At 36.3% G+C, this 21771-nt stretch overlaps 1 protein-coding gene across 1 annotated transcript in view; it reads right to left on the reverse strand.

Annotated features, from left to right (window-relative positions):
* TSPEAR (thrombospondin type laminin G domain and EAR repeats) overlaps nucleotides 1–15814 on the reverse strand; it is a 41491-nt gene extending 25677 nt beyond the window's left edge. Inside the window, exons 1-2 of the mRNA XM_087724949.1 lie at nucleotides 15414–15814; nucleotides 2606–2826 (exon numbers count right to left, since the gene is read on the reverse strand). Of these exons, the coding sequence (XP_087581075.1) occupies nucleotides 2606–2826; nucleotides 15414–15507 (315 nt within the window). The 5' untranslated portion in view covers nucleotides 15508–15814. The remainder of the gene's footprint in view (nucleotides 1–2605; nucleotides 2827–15413) is intronic.
* Nucleotides 15815–21771: the final 5957 nt, after the last annotated feature.

Raw genomic sequence — 21771 nt, forward strand, 5'->3', positions numbered from 1 at the left:
GGTTCAAAAAATTGCATGCATAGCCTTATGGAGGCTTATAGAGTGCTGCGGGGAGGGGGGGCAAAAATGGCCTGGTTTTTGCTCATTTCTGCCCTCCCCAGCCCCCATGAGTTCTCTGAAAGCTTCCATAAGGGTATGCATGGCCATTTTGGTGAAGGGGCGGGGCTTCAGGAGGCAAAAATGCTGTATTCAGTGTATAAGATGCACCCAGATTTTCAGCCTCTTTTTTGAGGAAAAAAGATGCGTCTTATACTCTGAAAAATACGGGTAATTCTGTTCTCCATTAAGTTTAATTTCCGATAACTGATCAATTTCTTACCATCCCTGGACTGGAGTAAATAAAAGCTCATTTGTTATGAATACTTCCAGGTGTATAAATATGTAGCAATCATGCTAGTACCTTAAAAGACACTTCTGATATAATTTATTCATTGACTTTTACCCTATTGTGACAGTAAGTAAATATAGTATCCTCTGCTTTTATCACTACAAAGTGACTAATAAGCCAGGGTAAAGATAGTTCAGGAGGAGCCAATCGAGGCAAAACAAACTGGCTTTTCAAGGCATACATATGTTTACAAATGAATTAAAACCCTCTTTAGAAATTTTTCATTCTTCCATAAACATTCTTTCATCATTTCATCAGTATGTATTAGTCTCTCTTGTAATATAGTACAATACTATTGTGTTTATTCACACACATACTCCAGAAGGCACTTCTAAAGTTTTGAAAGACTGCAAAAAGAACATAATTTGCCAAATAGATGAATGATAATACATTCTGTTAAAACATGTAATAGACCATTTGTTTCAACCAGATGTATCAGATGCCTCAAAAACTCCTATAGTTTTGAACACATTAGTAAAAAAAATATTTTAGAGTTAAGGCAACTGTGACATTTTATCAATAGTTTAGAGACAGTTGTTAAGACATCAGGCTAGAAAACAAGAAAATATGAGTTCAAATCCTGCCTTAGCCATGAAAGGCAGCTAGGTGACCTTGGCCAGTTAGTCACTTTCAGCTCAACCAACTTCACAAGGTTGTTGTGGGGAAAATAGGAGGAAGGTGTGTTGGCCTTGAATGGCCAGAACTAACAGTATTTCAAGTGGATCTAACAAGGACAGAGCAGAATGGAACTACTACTTTCCATGGTCTAGATTTGATGTTCCTGTTAATGCACCTGATTATTTTTTTAAAAAAAATGTTTTTAGTACTGTTGGCTCATGGTTAATATGGAGTCAAATAGAACCAGATACTTTTTATGGGTGCTGCTGCAAAGCCAGATTCTCTCCTATGCAATATTTGTGTCTTTCATTTTTTCCTACCAAGGTGTACAATAGTACATTTCTCCCTGTTAAATATAATCCTATTTATTTCAGCCCATTGCTTATGTTGGTCTAGAGCTTTTTTAATCTTCTGTGTCTCCTCCAAAGGGTTAGCTCCACTCTGTCAGCTATATATCAGCCAAACATGTGATAATAATCCAGGTCATTGTTAAAATGTTGAACATCGGGAGGATCAGGACGAAGCCCTGTGGCCTTCCACTCCATTCTTTCTTTCAAGGTGAAGTAGAGTTTTTAGTGAGCACAGGGTGAGTGCAGTCATTCAGCCAGTAGTGGGTCTATCTCTATTTTTTTTGTTTTAGAACAATAGCAATACAAAATCGGTTTGTTTACTTAATCTACTTTAGTTAGACAATTTGGAAGCCAATAAGATTCCAAATTGAATTTATGAATACATTTATATCTCTCCTATTCTGTTAATCCCTCAACTTAGATCATATGAGCTTTCTCTTCACATTTTCATTTTCACCTCAAGATGGACTAAAAATAACACCACTATCCAACATCACAACAAACTCGAAACCAAGAACAGATGTGGATCCAGGTCTCTCAGTATACCTACATTATACTAAATCAGTATTCTTAACCTTAACAACTTTAAGATGTGTGCACCAACTTCAACCTGGGGGATTCTTAAAGTTGTTACAGTTGGGAAACACTGAACTAGAGTAACAATCTACTGCATTCTGCTTTCCCTTCTTTTGTGACTCCTGTTATTCCTAAATAAATCCGAGGGTTTACTTAGAAATAAGGCTCATTGACTCAGTTGGGGTTCATGTATAAATAAAGATTAATTTGGGATTAATCCTTAATTAATTTTGCTTCCTGTAGTTTCACAGCCCATAAAAGAAAAATCACTTTCAAACCTCAGGATGTTCTCCAAGTTCTGTGTTCTCAAAGAGATGCAATTTTTTAAAATCAAGTTCAATCAATAAACACATATAACTTGTCATCTATGACTAATGTGTATCTCTGCCTAAAGCCCTGAAAATTAAATTTTACAGGCTGCGGCATAATTTTGAGTTAATAATACACAGGTACTATCAAGCATTTGAGTCTACTTTCATCCAAGGAAACATGCTTAAAGGTGATCTTGTCACTTATTATGACATCCTTAACTACCTGAGAGATTTTGTGAAGCTTGCTAAATTAATGAGATTATAACATCCAGAATTATAAACCAAATACACCAGTGCTACAGTAATCTTAATTTTGAAGAAACAAAAATTCTGCTCTTGGATAAAATCTACCGCATGCTTACCCTGAATTGTTTGTGGGAAGTTTTTATAGTAAATACAATGGAGAATTCCTCTGGGAATAAGTCACAGTAAATGAAAATCCGTGATGCTGGAAAATTGAGGAAGCGAGGGTTTGTTGCAGAAAGCTGAAAGCCACGTGCTCCTTGGATTTGGATCATTCGTATTCCACTTTTCACCCAGTTCAGGGGAACCACTTCAGAGAGAAGATCCAAGGGGCGTAAGTCTATGCCAAAGAAAGCACCAAGTTAAATGACTGAAATTAGGGGAAGACAATGGGTTATTAAAAGAAAGCAACAAAATATCTTCTAGATGAATCAAATAGTGGGAAGCTATCAGCAAGGAGGAGACAAAAATGTCCGAGTTGTCTTAGCAAAGATAAGTGAAATGTAATTAGAAGGGGCAGAAGGTTGAAATCTTACTCTCCCCCCTTTGTTATGCTGGCTGGCTGGCTGGCTGGCTGGCTGGCTGGCTGGATGGATGGATGGCTGGATGGATGGATGGCTGGCTGGCTGGCTGGATGGATGGATGGATTGCTGATGTGAATACAGGCATGCTGTATTGAACAAAATAGGGATGTTTCCTAATTTGAGAATACATCACAACTTTGAGGCATTTTTTATTTGGCAACTTTAGCCTCATCCTTGCACAAAGCATTACGCCTAAGATATGATATTGCAAAATACTTCCTAATTTCGGAACATCCCTAAAGCATTATTTTGGAGAAACAAATATATCAATATATGGAGCAATTGAACGTGACCCGACAAATGCGTGAACGACAAAAGCACGCCAACAAAACCGCGGCGCTAAAACCACAATGTCAAAAGCGCGCCGACAACAGTGTGCCGACAACAGCGCGCCGACAGAAGCACGATTTCAGTTAAGGTAAGGTTTATGGTTAGGTTTATGGTTAGGTTTAGGGTTAGGTTTAGGGTTAGGTTTAGGGTTAGGGTTACAGCACGCTTCTGTCGGCGCGCTGTTGTCGGTGCGCTTCAGCGCTCATTCGTCGGCGCGGTTTTGTCGGCGCGGTTTTGTCACCGCGGTTTAGTCAGGCGCGCTTTTGTCATTCGCGCATTTGTGGTGGAACCGCAATTGAACACTTGCTGTTGGTTACATTTATTAATAGATTGACTAAAATAATTTCTGAAATGAAAGCATTGGTTCTCTTATTATTATATTGTAGAGTAGAATTATTTATTTATTTGCTTTCAGCTCTTATGTACCACTCCAGTCTAGCAGGACTCTTATATTTCTTTCTTTGGTAAAAGAACTAAAAGACTAATAAAATAATTAACTAGATTGGGAAATAACAACAAATGTTACTAAGTAAGAAACTCAGGCCACTAAAAATGAAAACATTCCAACACAACCCACAATGAGGGTTATATTTTATCCCTTTGCAGACTTTTCTTTAAAAGATGGGCTTTAACCTGTCTGATCTTGGGCTTAGCTCTTTATTGCTGTGGTTGTATAGATTTTGGTCAATACATGCAAATATTTCCAAATGTTATACCAAATAATTCCCAAACTTTATTCATAGAATAAAGCAAATCTGATGAAGATTCATATGGGGAGGAGGAGAGAGGACGCTAAATAGGCTTACAGTTACATTAAAGTCACATTGACAAAAAACATCTGGAGAGTGCAGACAACATGTGAAGTTCATCTGCAGTGTTTCCAACAAATCCTGCACAAAACATACTAGGAGGTCTTCCAGACAAAGGAACAGTCCTGGTACACATGCAAGTTGATCACATGACTACACAATCCAGGAGTGGTGTTGATGCTTTGGTATCTTCTTTTGCCAGCACTGTTGTATCCAGGGGGCAGAAAAATACTAGTTCATGGCAGCAAATGCCACCTCAAAAATTATTTGAAGGAACAGCCTGTGCTCTCACTGGAGGAGTTTTTAAATTTACCTTCAGAGAGTCCATCAGAGCAGCCTGTGGACATACTGTAATTAGGTAAAGGACCACAAATGGAGAAGTTGTGGCATTGCTAGCATTAGGAGTTCTGAAGTCAACAGAAGTGCTCATCCTAAAATATGGGGAAACATTAACATTTAATTCTCCATTATTTTTGTGAAGAGAGGAAAGTGGTGTGTGTTTAGACATCAGCCACAATGGTTGTAGAGCTGAAATTTGTATATGATCTGAAGAGAAACCAGAATATTGTAAAACATTCAGATATTGATTGGCAAGCAAACATTGGTTGACTGAGAATTTTTGGTTTGAAACCATTGTCCAAAAAACGCTAATGATTTCTGGATAGGTTTTGACAATTTAGTCCTCCTAAATCCATCCAAAAATAGTACATCTTTATGTTATATTCTGTGTCATTCAATACAATGATATTGTAAGATTCTCAGTCGTATTTCAATACCATTTTTTTGGGTCTAACCATTGGTAAAATAAATCCCATATCTTATAAAATTGTTTATCTTCTTGTTCTCTAGTTTTAAATGTCAATTTACTCATTTCAGCATATTCCATTATTTTATGAATAACTTCCTCCTGCGTTGGTATTTTCTCATTTTTACAGTTTTTAGCAAATACAATTTTAGCTGCTGTTAACACATTTACAATCAAATAACACTGGTCTCTTTCTATGTCACTGGGAATCAGGAAAATCACTGTTCCTTCCCATCATATATTGTAGAGACAAGCCTGCAACCATAAACGTATGAGAACTTTTAATTGAAACACCGAATCTGGATGCAAGTGATCTTATCCCATGAGTTCATATATACTAGGATTTCTCAAACCTGAGTAGATTACCAAAAATTGGGTTTTGTTTTTTTGGATAACGACACACAAATCTTTTTTTTTTTTATAAATTATTTTTATTTTTTGTTACATGGACAACAATGGGAAAGGGAGAGGATGGAGAGAAAACAAGGGGGGAGGGAAAACCCATCTTCACATACAATATGTCGTTTAATCACAGGTGCATCCCTACTAAGTTTATACATCCCGTATCTCTCTATTGTATATTTAATAAGCACCACAATAGGCTAGGGTTTAAAAAACAAAAGACAACAAAATAAAACAAGGGAGAGAGGAAGAGAAAAAAAAGGGTGGGGGAAGGGGGGAGGCCAAAAAGGACAAAAAAAAGGTCCAAGAAGGAAAGGGGGGGAAAAAAAGGGTGGGGGGAGGGGGGAAGGCCAAAAAGGACAAAAAAAGGTCCAAAAAGGAAAGGGAAAAAAAACAAAACAAAAAAACAAAAAAACAAAAAACAAAAAAAACCATCATCACATGCAGCATGTCGTTTGATTACGGTTGTTTTAACATCTACATCTTCAAATAATGTTTACCATCTCAGATATTTCCTCTAATGTAACTAAAGGTCTATTTATTGGAGTTTAAACTGCATGAAGAACAAGTTAAAGAAACTATGATTGCTTGGGGGAAAAATTTTAAGTATGGGATTGATTTAGAGAATTGGCAGAAATTGTGGTCTCAAAATTACAAAATGACAATGTCTACTGCATATAGAGAAAACTTGTATAAGATGTTTTACAGGTGGCATCTACCCCCGACCAGAATCGCAAGAATGTTCAAGAATAAATCAGAAAAGTGTTGGAAATGTCACCAGATACCTGGCTCATACTACCACATGTGGTGGACTTGCACTGAAGCCAAAAGATACTGGACTAAAATCCACATGTGGTTGGAGAAAATGATACACAAACAAATAGACTTTAAACCAGAGGTCTTTTTGTTGGGAATTTTACCAGAAACCTACAACAAAGACTTAAAATATTTGATTGTAAATGTTGTAACAGCAGCCAGAATTGTATTTGCAAAAAACTGGAAAAATGAAACAATACCAAAAGAGGAAGAAATCATTCGAAAAATAATGGACTGTGCCGAAATGAGTAAATTGACATTTGAAATTAGAGAGCAAGAGGATGAACAATTTTATAAGATATGGGACTTGTTTTATCAATGGCTAAGGGGAAAAAAACAAAATTTTGGAAATGAAAAATGATACACTCATGCCCTAATTGGAAAAAGTAAATGATGATATAATTATGCTGTGAAATAATTCAACAATGATATAAGGAAGTACTAATATAAGGTCTGGTGATATAATGTATAAGGTATAAGGTTAAGAATTTATTATAATGATATTTCGCTGCTGATAAGGCAATTCTAGTAGGGGAACAAATGAAAACTGGTATATATAGGCAGCAATGCCTTGTTGAACAATGAAGGAATAAGATCTCTGTTTGAAGGTATGAAATGCAAGATTAACAATGAATAGAAGTATATTCTCTGGGGGAAAACAATGCTAATGTTAACTGAATATATATGGTAGAAGGAAAACGACACACAAATCTATTGCCCAGTCACAACAGAGGCATTAAAATAAGGACTTACTAATAAGCAGTTTTGGGTAATAAAGGAAAAAGTTGGGAAAGCAGTAATATATACAATACCTCAGTAGAAATTTGTCTTCTGTTTTTTGTACTTATTTATTATTTTCAGATTTGCAGTTTTGATTTCTATAACAAATGGAAAGAAGACCTATCTAGAGCAAATTGGGATTATTCTTTGCTCTTTTGCATTTTGAAAATTGCAGGTCATGTTGATAGTTGGAATAAATGAGAGAGATTGGGCTGTGTAAAAGCAGAGGTCAGGGCCATGTTGAAATGGAATCTATGATATGTATTCACTTGCTGCCACTCCTTCTAGAATAGCTTGAAGGAAATCAGTTGTACAGTTGTAAAGATAGGGATTCAGTGAAATGCTATATGCTATATATAAATATTATGCTAAGTGAACAACTAAGGCAGAGATGATATACTGGAGAACCGGTAGTGGAAATTTTGAGTAGTTCAGAGAACCGGTAAATACCATCTCTGACTGTCCCCACCCCATCTATTCTCTGCTTCCCGAGTCCCAGCTGATCGGGAGGAAATTGGGAGTTTGCTGTTTCCTTCCCCTGCCACGGCCACCAAGCCACACCACGGCCACCAAGCCATGCCCACAGAACTGATATTAAACATTTTTGAATCCCACCACTGAACTAAGCCTTACATTACGCCATTACCAAGGTGGCGCAGTGGTTAAATGCAGCACTGCAGGCTACTGCTAGATCAGCAGTTCAGCGGTTCAAATCTCACCGGCTCAGGGTTGACTCAGCCTTCCATCCTTCCGAGGTGGGTAAAATGAGGACCCAGATTGTTGGGGGCAATATGCTGACTCTCTGTAAACCGCTTAGAGAGGGCTGAAAGCCCTATGAAGCGGTATATAAGTCTACTGCTATTGCTATTGCTATTACCATGGTTCTTATTATCTGGAAAGCTTGACCAGAAAGCTGCCACTATCCATTTTGTTTTGCAGTCAAACTGATTCACTTGGAAACTTGTTCTGTATCTCAAGGACTTTGAACAGAAGAAAACCAACTGCTATGGTTCTTACACAAATTTTCATACAAAATCTATGATTTTGCACTGCAGGTTTAGTATTAGTTCTCATTCTTATAAAGGAAATTAATGTCTTTGATTTTGATTGCTTTTATTTCATGGATTGTTTGAGCACATGGTGTAGAACAGCCTTATGTGAATAGAAGGCACTTTTCATATGTAAAAGAACTTTTTCATATTTTTATGAGTACTTTACAATTTTGACTTCTGGGAATGGTAATTTCTCTTAATCACTCTAACTAGAAAGCCTCAAATCTATATAAGACAGGAGATTGGAAAAGGTTGAAATAAATCATTTGAAATAGGTCCATGCAAAGCATTCAAAAGCTGTTAGCATTAGTGTTATGCATTACTAAATAATGTTATGCATTAGTTATGCATGCACCCAGACTCATAGTCTACCGTTCCAAAGGACATGACTGCTTTACCATTTAAAAGAGAACATTTCAAGAGTTAAAGGAGTCATATCCTTTGGAACTGTAGGCTATGTGTCTGGATGCATGGATAATTCCAGCACAAGTGTTGCCTGTGCATGCACAAACACATGTGAACTTTCCTGTGAAACAATCATATAAACATTCCAAGGAACCAACAGCTTTAACATATCTAGAAATATGTTAACACACTGTAAGAAGCACTGTTTTAATACAAATATAATAAGTCATCATCAGAATAACACTTAACTATATCCTCAAGATTATAGTGCTCATTGCACTAGGAAAGTGAAAGAACCCCTGCCCTTCCCATTTGTATGACTTTCCTAGCCATGATCTTTGAAAACAAAGATAATTTGTGTTGAGTGTATTGAGAGAATTATGGTCTAAATCCAAAACTTCTGAAGGGGAAAAACATAAACATTTAAATTAGCTAAATAAAATCATTTTGTGCTGGAAAATTGGTTTCATTGTTCTTGGTCCTGGGCATTAAGTTCCTTCCTAACCAACCAAAGCATTCAGTTCTCCATGAAAACAATAACTGTGGTAGGTTATCTCAAAGACTTTGCCCACCACTGTTGTCTGTGGCTTTAAGACTGAAGCAGCTCTTACTCATAATGATGTAAAATAAAAGGCAAAGCAATCTTTTTCAGTGTACCTCCCATATTACAGGATTATGCAGAATTTCATGAACTATTACAGAAGTACAGCTGAGATATCTGAGAGAAAGTTTGGCAGTCTGTGCTGTTAAATTCTGTCTAGGACCCTCTTTCACTTTTAACAGAGGATGCTAACTTTGTATAGATCAAGGGAATGCTTGGGGCAGCATTTTCAAAAGTTCTCAACTTACGGAAGAGTCAAAATCTTTTTGCAAAGCAAATGACATTGTGTCTCCAAAAGTGGCTTTCCTGAATATTAGATATGATAAAGTGAGAACTGGGTAAAACTGCCTTGCAGCATACTTTTTAAAAAAACCTGTGGACATATCATATTCCATGTGTAAAAACTTATATACTCTTCCTCATAACAGTTTCTATCTCAACTCCTGTTTAAACATGATTCAGAATATATTGTATTGCTATGCATCAGTGTTTCTCAACCCCAGCAACTGTATGGATTTTAATTCCCAGAATTCCCCAGGCAGAGGGAATGCTGGCTGAGGAATTCTGAAAGTTGAAATCTACATATCTTTAAATTATGGAGGTTGAGAAGTACTGCTGGACCTGGGGCTTGCCCAATAGGGCTTCTTATGCTAAAACAAAGGAACAGTGAGGAGGATCATTCGAATCCATACAGTATGGTCTCCAACTAGTGCAGCCTTCCCCAAAACAGATACCTTGAGATGTGTGAGACCACAATTTGCATTATCCTCAGCCAGTTCCACGATAGCTGTGGAAGGAAGTCATAACCCAGCATATAAAATCATAATATCACAAAACCGGAAAGATCAAGTCCAATGCTCTGCTCAGATTAAACCATCCCTATTAGTTTGTTGTGAGCCTACACATAAGAATATCTTCTAAAGAGACACTCCTTATCTGCCCTTGCTAATTGGTTCTACTGTCAAACTACTTTTGCTGATGTTCGGCCAAAATCTGTTTTCCTTAAGGCTGTTGGTTGGTGGCTGGATGTTTAGTACTTTAGAACAATAGAAAGTAGGTCTTGACTTTCTTCTTAGCAATGCCCTCTAAGTGCTTGCAAAAAGCTGTCATATCTCTTCTAAGATGTATTGTTTTCAAGGTTATCCAGTTCCCTTGGTCTCTCTACTGCATATAACACACAGTTTCCAGATCTACTCATCAAGTTGGTCTTCTCTGTACTTATTCCAGGGTTGGTTTTTTTTGGTATCGTTCTTAAATGGTGGTGCCAAAACTGGTCCATTATTTGAGGTCATATCTGACTAGTAAAGAATAATGTAGAATGATTGTTCTCTGGTTTTAGCTAATCCCTTCAGTTTTGTATCATCTGTGACTATTACAAGCATTACTGCTAGATCCAGCCAAGCCATTGATGAAAATATTGAAGAGTATCAGGCCAAGCACCTATAGAATCTCATTTAATACATAATTTAAAGAGAAACTAAGCTACAAGTGAGTATCCTTTGAGTACCATTTTCAAGTTATCTGTAAATCCACCTAATAGGTATGACACATAGTATCTAAGGCTTGCTTGGAACTCACAATGTCTGAGTTTGTAGCCTGATATTTAATCACCAATCAAATAGGCTCTACTACCACATGCTTAACCAGCTTGATTCTTGCTATGTTGACTTCAAAATACAGTATATATCAGGAGGACACCCATTTGGGAAAGGCTAAAATAGGAAGTTCCAGTCATGCTATCTCGCCTGTTAGGTCAGTCTGTTCATAAATGTTATTTACTTTTGTTCTAGGTTCTTTCTGTGTGTTTGAGCAACCAATGCAAATTTATACTGCTTACCTTCCAACTTTTTTTTTTTATTAACCACAAATCAGTTAAAACATGTAATTTGCTTGTTTTGATCCAGCAATCACCTGTTGCTGATTTTTCTGTGCAAATGGTGAAGTAGCACATAGTTCCATTCATTATTGTAAAATTCTTTATTCTTACTAAGATATATTTCCGTAGCTGCTTCTTTGTTTGCCTTCAACTCACAGCCACAAGGGAAGTAACACAGAAATTCTGCATTACACATTTTAAGAGAGTAAAGTTTTGGTCCTCTCTATTCCTTAATCTATTATCATATTTTGGATTATGTTTATCCACCTTTTTTTTAAGCAAATCACAAATTTATTAACATCCAAATTAAAGACACTTGGATTCTAAAATATCTGAGTTTCCATATGAACTGTATGAAAATGTATTCAAAAAGCACATGAGCAAAGGAGAGGATGTGCTAATCAATCACATCACTTGTGTAAGCATTCAGGAAACATTAAGCTACATTTGTGTAATACAAAGCTGTTTCATTTTAATCTCACTGGTCTGCTGATATACAACCAATCATTCCAGTGGATATCTGTAGAGGGAGATTGAGACACTCAATTGGTGTGCTAAAGGAATTCTGCAGAATGTTAGGGACAATCAGCATTTCATACTGTTAAGAACACAATATATCAACATGCCAGCTACTTAGTCCCTGGATAGCTGATAAGGTCTTACAAGATAGAGGCAATACTGCAGAAACATTATTCCTTTAATAAGGATTCAGCGTTGCTCCCAGATGTAGATAAACTGGTTCATTTCTCCTGCTGAGTATGTTTAATTCTTTAAAATTAAGCTTCTGAACATATTAGGAAGCTGTGTTGAGAAGACTGTTGGAATACTGAGCAGACCATGACTTCAAAAGTGTTATTCAAAGCATGAGTTGAGTGTGCACACTTTCTATATAATCATGATTAATAATATTGTTGCTCACTGTAACAATTTCAATACTGGAGGGGATTCAATTATATTTTCTCAAAGGAGCTTTTTTGTTGTAAAATATTGAATTTATTTTATGAATAATTAAAAGCATTGATTTTTGCCCACAGATCTTTCATATATTTCCTCCATATTTTTCAGACTATAGTTGGCTGTATGTCAAAAGTTCTTTCTAAGTATTAATGACATCAAAAGACACCAGAAATGCAACACATTGAGGCTTGCCTATTTATGTCCTGCATTAATTTCTTCTTCTTTAGAAAGTCAAGAAAATCAAGAACAGAAATAAGTATAAGTTTAAAAATGGACATTTTTCTGACATAAATTATGGCTAATTGTTCTGTAAAAGAGGGGAACTGAGAAGTTTTAATAAGAAGTACATATGAGATGACATTATCAGTTCAATATTGCTTGTTATAAACCTGGTTGCAGATTTAGCTTCATCAAGCTAAAGTGAAGTTAAGGTAAATTGATAACAAATTGAATTAAGTGGATTTATTCTAAATATAAAGTAAATAAATAAAGTTTAACTCTTATCTATATTTCTATTACATTTATGGATTTATTTATTTGTTTTTGGCATTATCATGTTCTGCATGTTTAATATTTCAACTTTGATTTGATACATTCACACAGAGGATGCAGATCTAAATACACCTGATAATTTATTCATCATCTTAAAAAGGGGAATAGCACAAATGATAAAATGTTTCATGGTTATTTCATAAACTTCCAGTTTATGAAATACAGCATCAGATTGATTGGTAAGAGAGAAAATACTGATGATCACTCAGGTTACACTCAAGTCTAAATTACAACCCTAAAGAAGTCTGAAATTGCCACCACAAAAAATCAATTCATAGGAAGAGGTAAAAAATGAAATTAGTATACTGATGTACTATTGTGCATTAGTGTTACACACTAATATTTATGTTTGTATTAGAGAAAAGATTTCTGGCTTAAAAGATCATCTTTAAGATATGGAGATTCTTTCTTTCATCTTTTCCCTGGGTGCATTTTAAATAACTACAGATTTTAACTGTCACCATGACATAGTTAATAGTGACTATGACTATGACAAGGAATAAACATCCAGGAGTGATAAGCAGACAATTATTTGAAACATTTCGGAGAAGATCTAGCAAAGGGATGAAATCAAGCTAAGGATGTGTATCTCTAAAGATTGCTCCAACATTACAATATAAAAGTATAAATCATGTTTTGATGTAACAATGAAATACAATACCACTTGTCTTTATATCTTAGAGTAAGAGCTTCAGGTGTAGAGAATTCTTGCTTATTAAAGGCTTTATTATAGGAATAATGTAAAGTTTACTGAATAATATAATTTGGCTTTTTACACTGTTTTCTTTTCTTTTTCTTTATCTTGGGTCAGTGTAAGGTAAGGACTGACTGAACATGGGATTGTGTTACATGAATCATAAGATTTAGAGAAGCAAAATGACATTTGAACAAAATGATAGAGTAAAAAAAATCACTTGTTATTCATTACTGCAATTTTGTTGCATTTTTAGTTTCAAAGACAAGAAAAATTCTTTGCATAATTCAATTGAATTTCAAGAGCAACTGAATCTATTTTTATTTCTGTGATATGAATTTGGATAACAGTTATCCAAACTGATTCTGAGGATTTTATTTTTTTATTGTAAAGACATCAAAAGCAATTGTTCAAAATTGTTTACAGACCAGTGTGAGAAGTTGGGTAAAATTCAAGAGAAATGCAGGATGGGCTGTAGAAGTGAATTTACACAGGAGAACCATGTTATGGTAGCAAAAAAATCAACAGCCTTGTAGCACCTTTTCCAACTAACTTTTTTTTAATTAAAAGATATAGTTTTTTGAGCTATACCTTACCAAATCTTATGCCTTTTAATAACATTTGTCAATTGGGCAAGGTGCCACCAGATGCTTGAAAAGGAGTTAGTATTCAAGTTTTTAGTGGAATGTATTTATGTAATTAGGGTTGAATTCAAATCCTAGACCATGAATTCTGTGTTCTTGTTCACATCTGCAAAAAGAAAAACAGCTGTAATTCCAAAATAGCAGAAACAAAGAAAACTGGGCTTCTAAATTAAGATTACTTTATATGTAATAAAATTGCTCTATAGATGTTTTATATTTTAGAAATTAATGTAAATTTCTCCTCCAGATATCAATGTGTAATCATATTTTTAAAATCTCTTTAGGTTTTAGCTATGTGCTTAAAATTGTAGAGCTGTCCTTCCCCATCTATTCAGAAAGTAAAATGTTCATATTCCTCATTTATAATAAAATAGTTATGTGCTATGCATTAATATCTAATCCGATGTACCTTCTGTGCAGGAATTTTGTAACATGTAAACTAACAATGCCTCCAAAAAAGTAGATATAATATCTGGATTACAAGCAATATCTCAGAAGAAATTATTTTAAAGGAAGAAAATTAAAACACCAGCTGGATGAGAACCTCCAAAACAAATGACAAGTATAAAATTATTAATGCAATAAAATTGCCCAACATGTTTTAACAAACATTTCCATTAGAGGTGAGGGTGTTCTTTGCAAATGCTATTAATTGTATAATAATTGATATAATACATGCTTCTATAGGATGAGATTCTACAAGCAAGGGAAAGCTTTCAAGTAAATGCCAGTGCAGTATTGCTGTTATGGCTAAAACCAGGATAAATATAAGTATTGCTAAAACCAGGATAAACGTCAATAACTACATGTATGAATAGACCCAAACTTCCAGTAACATAGATTTGAAAATAAAGATGCTTAGGCAAAAAATGGAAAGGGAGAGCAATTTTTTTCTATAAAAATACTAAGAAGTTTCCACCAATGGCATTTCTGTATTTTTATTAAAATTATAAACCTAAACACAGTAACAAGGATAAAGTCTTATTGAATACCGTAAGGGTTGTTTCTGAGTCAATATTTAACACTGTGCATTGGACTGCACTATGCTTTCCTTGAACTGAAATTGCTGATTAAGATGAATAGCTGTAGGGACAATGAAATATCAGAAGATTTATCAAAAGAACTCTCAATAGTTAGATAACACAACCAAAGGTAAAGATCAGCTAACATCCGACTCAGCCAATCCAATGTTAGCATTTCCTCCTACTCAATAAGAATCTCTTTATCTTGTTCACCTCAAATAAAATCTGACCTTGAAGAGTTCCGGACTGCAATGATGTATGAATTATGCATGAATTGTGCATGTGATTTCTCTGCTGTCCCAACTAAACTCAACACAGCAAGGCAAATAGCTTCACTTCGATCTGCCTTTAATCAACCAGTCACCAAACCAGGAGACATACCTATAATGTCTATAATATCATCCTATTTTCCTAGATAAAGAGATCAAAGCTCATAGATTAGACATATATGGAATTGCTACATTTGTATGTAGGGAGCGTTACAACTTGACCTTGTATTTAGGTTTAGAAAGCAACTATTTTTAGAGAATAACGGACTGTGGCCATTCCTTCCACTTCTTTTGCAGAGGAGGATATCTATTGATGTTCCAGCTCTTACCTGTGCAATGCTCCCATGACTTTCCTCCTCTGGCCAACGATGGCTCAATCCGGAAGTGCAGCAGCACAGTCCAAACTAGTAGCAAAGCAGACATTAGGGAACTTGGTCAGCAGTCCCATGCAGAAGTACCTTCCTGGTCATCATTTAGCCTCCTCATCCTAAACCTCTCTCTGGCCTGAAAATTTTGCAAGCACCACTTGGGGATGCCACATGGCCTGAGATCTAAGACACCACAGGAGGGGTTACTCTCTTTGCCAGTCTTCCTGAAATAGTCCACCCACCAGTCTTACTCAGACCAATAAATTTTGGCCAAGCTAGCCACTGCTACTAGGTTAATATAAGTCCTCCATGATGAAGGGAGAAAGCTTAAGATGTGAGTGATCCCCAGCTGGCTGATGTCTAAATGCTGAAATGCCCCATCCTGAAAGAACAGAGACCTCCCACCGACCGCAAAGTCAGCCACAGCAGGAGCTGCAGTTAAAGACATTTAAATATAAAAAGAAAAAACAAGTCTGAAAAAGAGGAGGAGGTGGAGTTTACTGCCTTGGGGAACTTTTCATCTCTGCCCAGCCCTCTTAAGGCTGGCTTTTAATGCTGAAGCAGAGGAATTTCCCTCGCCAAGAGAGCCACTGCTGAGGGAAGGCAGGCAAAATAAAGGAGGCGTTTAGCTGCCTGTACACCTGAATTCATCATCTGCGTGAGCACAGATTGAGATAGAGTGTGTGCTTCGGGTGGGGGAAAGGTTTGTGCACACATGGCTTTTTCCCCCAAGATTTATAATTATCTCTCCCCTAAAACACAGCCTTCCTTGTTTTGCAAAATAAAAAAATAGGAACTTAAGAACAATTGGACCTTACTTCATAACAGCAAAATTGTTGCAGTTACAGGAATTTGGTGCCTTTCTAAATACTAACAATTATCAATCTGGAATCTGTGACCAGAAAACAAAGCAAAAAGGTTTCATCAGAAAAGGAGTCATTCAATCTGAAGTCAGTCAAGCAGTAAACTTCTGTTCAATATGGAGGTTCCTGTATGTGCTGAGTATCCCACCAGGTTGCCACCAATGGGAGCTTTATGGAAAAGCAGAACATCAGGCTTGAGAAACTATTAGAGTGATATATTACAAATTACAGTAACATATTTAGAAGTTAGAAGAATGAAATATTCTAGGAAATATTAAAAAGGCAGAATATTTCCCCTAAAAGAGAAATAAAAATCTTAAAGGAAACAGAAACAAAGAACCACCGCTCCCCGCCCCCAGCAGATATTTTGGTGCCACCTTATCCAGAAGACAAAAGACTGAGCCAGTCTATCTACAAAACAAAAGTTCTCAGCTCCAGGAATATGGGGTTATCCTTCAGGACAAAGCCAATCAGCCACAATAGGAAATTACCCTTCATTGTGTCACTCAGCAAGATTCAACGAAGCCTGGGACACAGACAGCCTACAAAGTTAGCTAAGAGCCCCATCCCCTGGGAGTATGACAGGCAATAGGATACTTGCCCTTGCTACAGGAACAGGAAGCTCCAGTTCAAAGCCCAAGAGAGAATATAAATATATATCTCTCTCCACTCCATGTGCAGCAACCCAGGACTTCAAACCCATGTGGTCCTGTTCACCATTAAACCATCCTTCCAAGCAGTCTCCATATTTCCAGTGTCTTTCTCTCCACTTGGAACTAGACACAGATGGACATTTTTTTCAACAATATAATAAAATAAATGAATATTATATATCATAATATTCCTATATTATCTTACCACAATATATCACATGAATAATATTCTTATATCAGTTGTATCCCAGTTGTATCTGTCCGCCCCGTGCCAACTCAATGAAGCGGCAGACGTGATGAACCGAGGCCTTGAGGCCGTTATGGACTGGATGAGGGCTAACAAGCTTGTACTCAACCCAGAAAAGACCGAGTGGCTGTTGTGCTTCCCTCCCAAAGATTCGACCAATATTCCATCACTCAGGCTGGGGGGTCAAATTTTACACCCCTCAGAGAGGGTTCGCAACTTGGGAGTCCTCCTGGATCCACAGCTATCTCTTGACCACCACCTGACGGCTGTGACCAGGGGGGCATTCGCCCAGGTTCGCCTGGTGCGCCAGTTGCGACCCTACCTGAATCGGGAGGCTCTCACAACAGTCACTCGGGCCCTTGTGACCTCTAGGCTGGAATACTGCAATGTGCTCTACATGGGGCTGCCCTTGAAGAGCATCCGGCGACTTCAGCTAGTCCAGAACGCGGCCGCACGAGTGATTGTGGGTGCACCTCGGTTCACCCACATAACACCTATCCTCCGCGAGCTGCGCTGGCTACCTGTCGATCTCCGGGTGCGCTTCAAGGTGCTACTAGTCACCCATAAAGCCCTGCATGGTAGTGGATCTGCGTACTTGAGAGACCGCCTTCTGCCAATTACCTCCCTGCGACCAATTAGATCTCATAGATTGGGCCTCCTCCGAATTCCATCGGCCAGCCAGTGCCGGCTGGCAACTACAAGGAGGAGGGCCTTCTCAGTAGTAGCCCCGACCCTTTGGAACGAGCTCCCCGTGGAGATTCGTACCCTCACCACCGTCCAGGCCTTCCGCACAGCCCTTAAGAACTGGCTAGCCCGTCAGGCCTGGGGACAAAGATAGCCGCCCCTCCCGAATGATGAATGAATGTTGCTTATTATTTTTTACTATATGTGTCTACGTCATTGTTTGTATTCCCCTTCCTGATTTTTATGTGAGCCGCCCTGAGTCCCCCCAGGGAAAAGGGCGGCCTATAAATGTTAATAAACATCTAAACATATCAAAATGAAAATATTGGAAATTATGGGGTTAATTTGATTGTTGAAACTCCAATAAAGAGTTCCTGGTTTGAGCTTACTTCAATGAGCAATTGTTTAAAAAAAAAATTAAATACAGAAACTTTAACAAAATGTAAGCTCATTAACACACTATAATATATAGGTATTGGTATACAGTGGTTATTGTGGCCAGCATGAAATGAGCTTGAGAATGTTTTAAGGAGAGATATTTCAACATGAATATTGGAGTATTTCTATAAAATCACACTATCGCTGCAAGACTACAAATATGATTGTCTGTACACCATATGTTCATATGTAAAAAATATGGAGACTGTCACTCAGTATTTGAGGGACAGGGCCAATAACTCAAGGATTGAACAAGTATTCTGCATATATTTGAATCTGACCTTTGAATCTCCAGTGCAGCACTGTGTGTTGAAGTGTGAAAAGACTGTAACTGTTAAATCTCTTAACTGTTGTGCAACAGGACTCCAGGAATGAGCTGCTGGGGAAGGGATTGCATTTTTACATGCTTTCAAACTGCTAGGTTGGCAGAAGCTGGGACAAGTAATGGGAGCTCACTCCATTACACGGCGCTAGTGATTCGAACCGCCAAACTGCCAACCTTTCTGATCGACAAGCTCAGAGTCTTAGCCACTGAGCCACCGCGTCTCTTACCTATAGATTACATAACATTATACTTTCCAGTTTCTCAAAAAATTTGACACAACCATTGAAATTCATAAAGGAATAATAAAAAATATAAAATATACTGAGAACCAAGCACTTTAAGATATTTGACATCAACCATGCTACTGAATTACAACTGCTATTTTTTTAATTAATAGAACACACTTAAGTTTAAACTAAATAGGTAATTCAAAATAATCTTCCTTTCAACAAGAAGTTAGTCGTTTCAGCTGACACTTATAACCATTACCTAGCATGCTGCTTTCTCATCCTAGCCACCATAACATTCACACCTGAATGCTTTGTTTTGAACAAAGTTTCAATGCTTCAGTCAGTATTAAAAGCCACCAGGACCTCCAGTTTCTTGGCAAGGTTTTGTCTTTTTTTTTCCAAAGCAAGGAATTCAAGATCAGGTTGTCATGACTGATCATTCAGAAATCTTCTGCTTTCCCCCCCTTTTTAATTACTGTCATAATATTTTCATGGTCTAGGATGGGAATAGTTAGTGTTCTTAGTTGCTTTTTATACTCCTAGAAATCATGTTTCTTCTAGAAGATGAAACTGGCAACTCTGATCAGTACAATGGCAGTTATGACATGGCTTATCACAAGGTTTCAACATCTGCATCAGACTACTGGCAAAAGTTTTATGCAGATTATAATGCCATTAGTATTCTGATTTCAAATAAGTGTGACTTTTTAAAAAAAGTAATCTATATAATTGAAGCTGTAGGTTCCTGAAGTTGTGTTGGAGTTTGGAATGGGTTGAAAGAGGATTAATAAATTAAAGCTCAATATGGATAAGATAGACCTGGTCTACTAGTAAAGTTGAGTAATGATTAACCGGTTTTGGATAGTATTACATCTCGAGATTAGGTTTTTTGCTTGAAGAAACTTTTCATCCAAGTTTCTGCCTGTAGCCCTTTGTGCCTTTTGTCAGCTGTAGGCAATGTGGCAATTTCTTCTATCTGATGCTGATTGATGTTACCAACATATTTAATTGCCTTACTGTTACTGATTTGAGCAATGTGGGATATATATATATGTTATATTTATGCTGATAAATAAATAAAGGGAGACTAGTATAGATCTATTTCAAGCTATTTAGCTCTCATCAGCTAGCCATACCCAAGTTTGGGAATCGAACCTGTGCTCCATTGCCTCCCAGGCAGGGAGTTAACCATTTGAGCTACAGAGAACGACTCCTTATCAGAATATATATATATTCTATGTTTTAGAGAAATTATATACATTATATAAACAGGGAATGAAAAAGAACAAAAGAAAGCGGGAAAAGAATAAAAATAGTAATGTGTTTTAATGTGTATGTTTTAATTTTGTGCCTTTGGCAAAAATAATTACATTTCTTTATATGTCTATGCATACCTAAAGCTGTACATATGTATGATATTTAATTTTTACTTAAATATTATGATCTTTAACTTTTTAAACATGATGCTGATGTAATATAAAATGAGGATCAAAGGAAATTTGATAACCAATGCTTCTCAAATAAATCACTGAAAAGAGGCAATAGGATTCATTAATTTAAAAGGTTTGTACATACTCCAACACAGCCTCAGAACGATGTCAAATTCACACAACACTCCAAATCAGAACAAAAGTATAACAAAAACAAAAAGCAAACTTATATAACATACTGTAAATTGGAGTCCATACATCTTAAATTTGTCAAGTTGGAAAGATTTCCCTCTTAAAATACAGTTGGGATGCTTAAATGCTAGCAAGAGGCTAGTTATTTTTATTCTAACCTCTCCATAAACTGTGAAGGGGTAGAGGTAAGGTGGGAAGTGTGAAGCCAAATCATGTCCAATCTGCTATTTATGGTCAGGGAAGTGGAATGGAGTCTCCATCCTAACAATTAATAACTTTTGGAGAAATCAAAGATGAATGCAAGCATCAACCTTGTACCTATGCAAATGGCACAGAGAAAAACCATCATTTGGGGCAAATTTTCAAATTTTGGGGAAAAATATTTTCAGATTATAAAGTGCAAGCAGATAATTCTTCAGAGATAAAATACACCTTAGTTCACTGTCCTCTCTCCACACCTCCCGAATAAATACAATATTAGTATAAAATAGAGATAATATTAAAATGAGAATCCACACTTCTTTCTGCTTTTCCTTATTATACAAACAAAAGGAGATCACAAAAAGAAAGAAGAGGTATCTGAGTATGTCAGAATTGTTGGGCTAGAAGATTAAGAATCAATTTGGCAAGTATAGTTTTATTTAGTTTCTCAGTTTTGTAAACTACAAAATTCTGCCAAAACTCTGTATATATTCACTTTCCTTATATATATATATATATATATATATATATATATATATATATATATATATATATATATATATATATATATATATATATATATATATATATATATATATATATATATATATATATATATATATATATATATATATATATATATATATATATATATATAAATATTCAAATATTTTTTCTGGATATATCTTTAGTTTTCTTGAAACATTTGTAAATTTGTCTGAACTCTTGTCTAATAAAGTGTCTCACACTTTTTTTAGTTGTATATTAAATTAAAAAGTCCAGAAAAATGGATTTTAATCCATACATTTGCTCTGATTCTCCTGTATATTTGCAAGATATGCTTATGATTCATAGGATAGACATTCAGATGGACTCAAGTTCTTGAATATTCCTAATACTCACAAAGGAATAGTTACTCCATTATGCTGAATATCTTCACCCAGATTACACCACCCATGAAGAGCAGAATTATTCCCTAAATTTTTATTTTGGTTTGACTCTATTCTTGATCACACTCCTAAAGTTAATCCTCATCAGGTATGGCACAAACCACAG

This window comes from Thamnophis sirtalis, unplaced genomic scaffold (assembly GCF_051295495.1).
Source record: "Thamnophis sirtalis isolate CommonGarterSnake01/CBP01778 unplaced genomic scaffold, rThaSir2_p1.2 scaffold_11, whole genome shotgun sequence".
Lineage (NCBI taxonomy): Eukaryota > Metazoa > Chordata > Lepidosauria > Squamata > Natricidae > Thamnophis > Thamnophis sirtalis.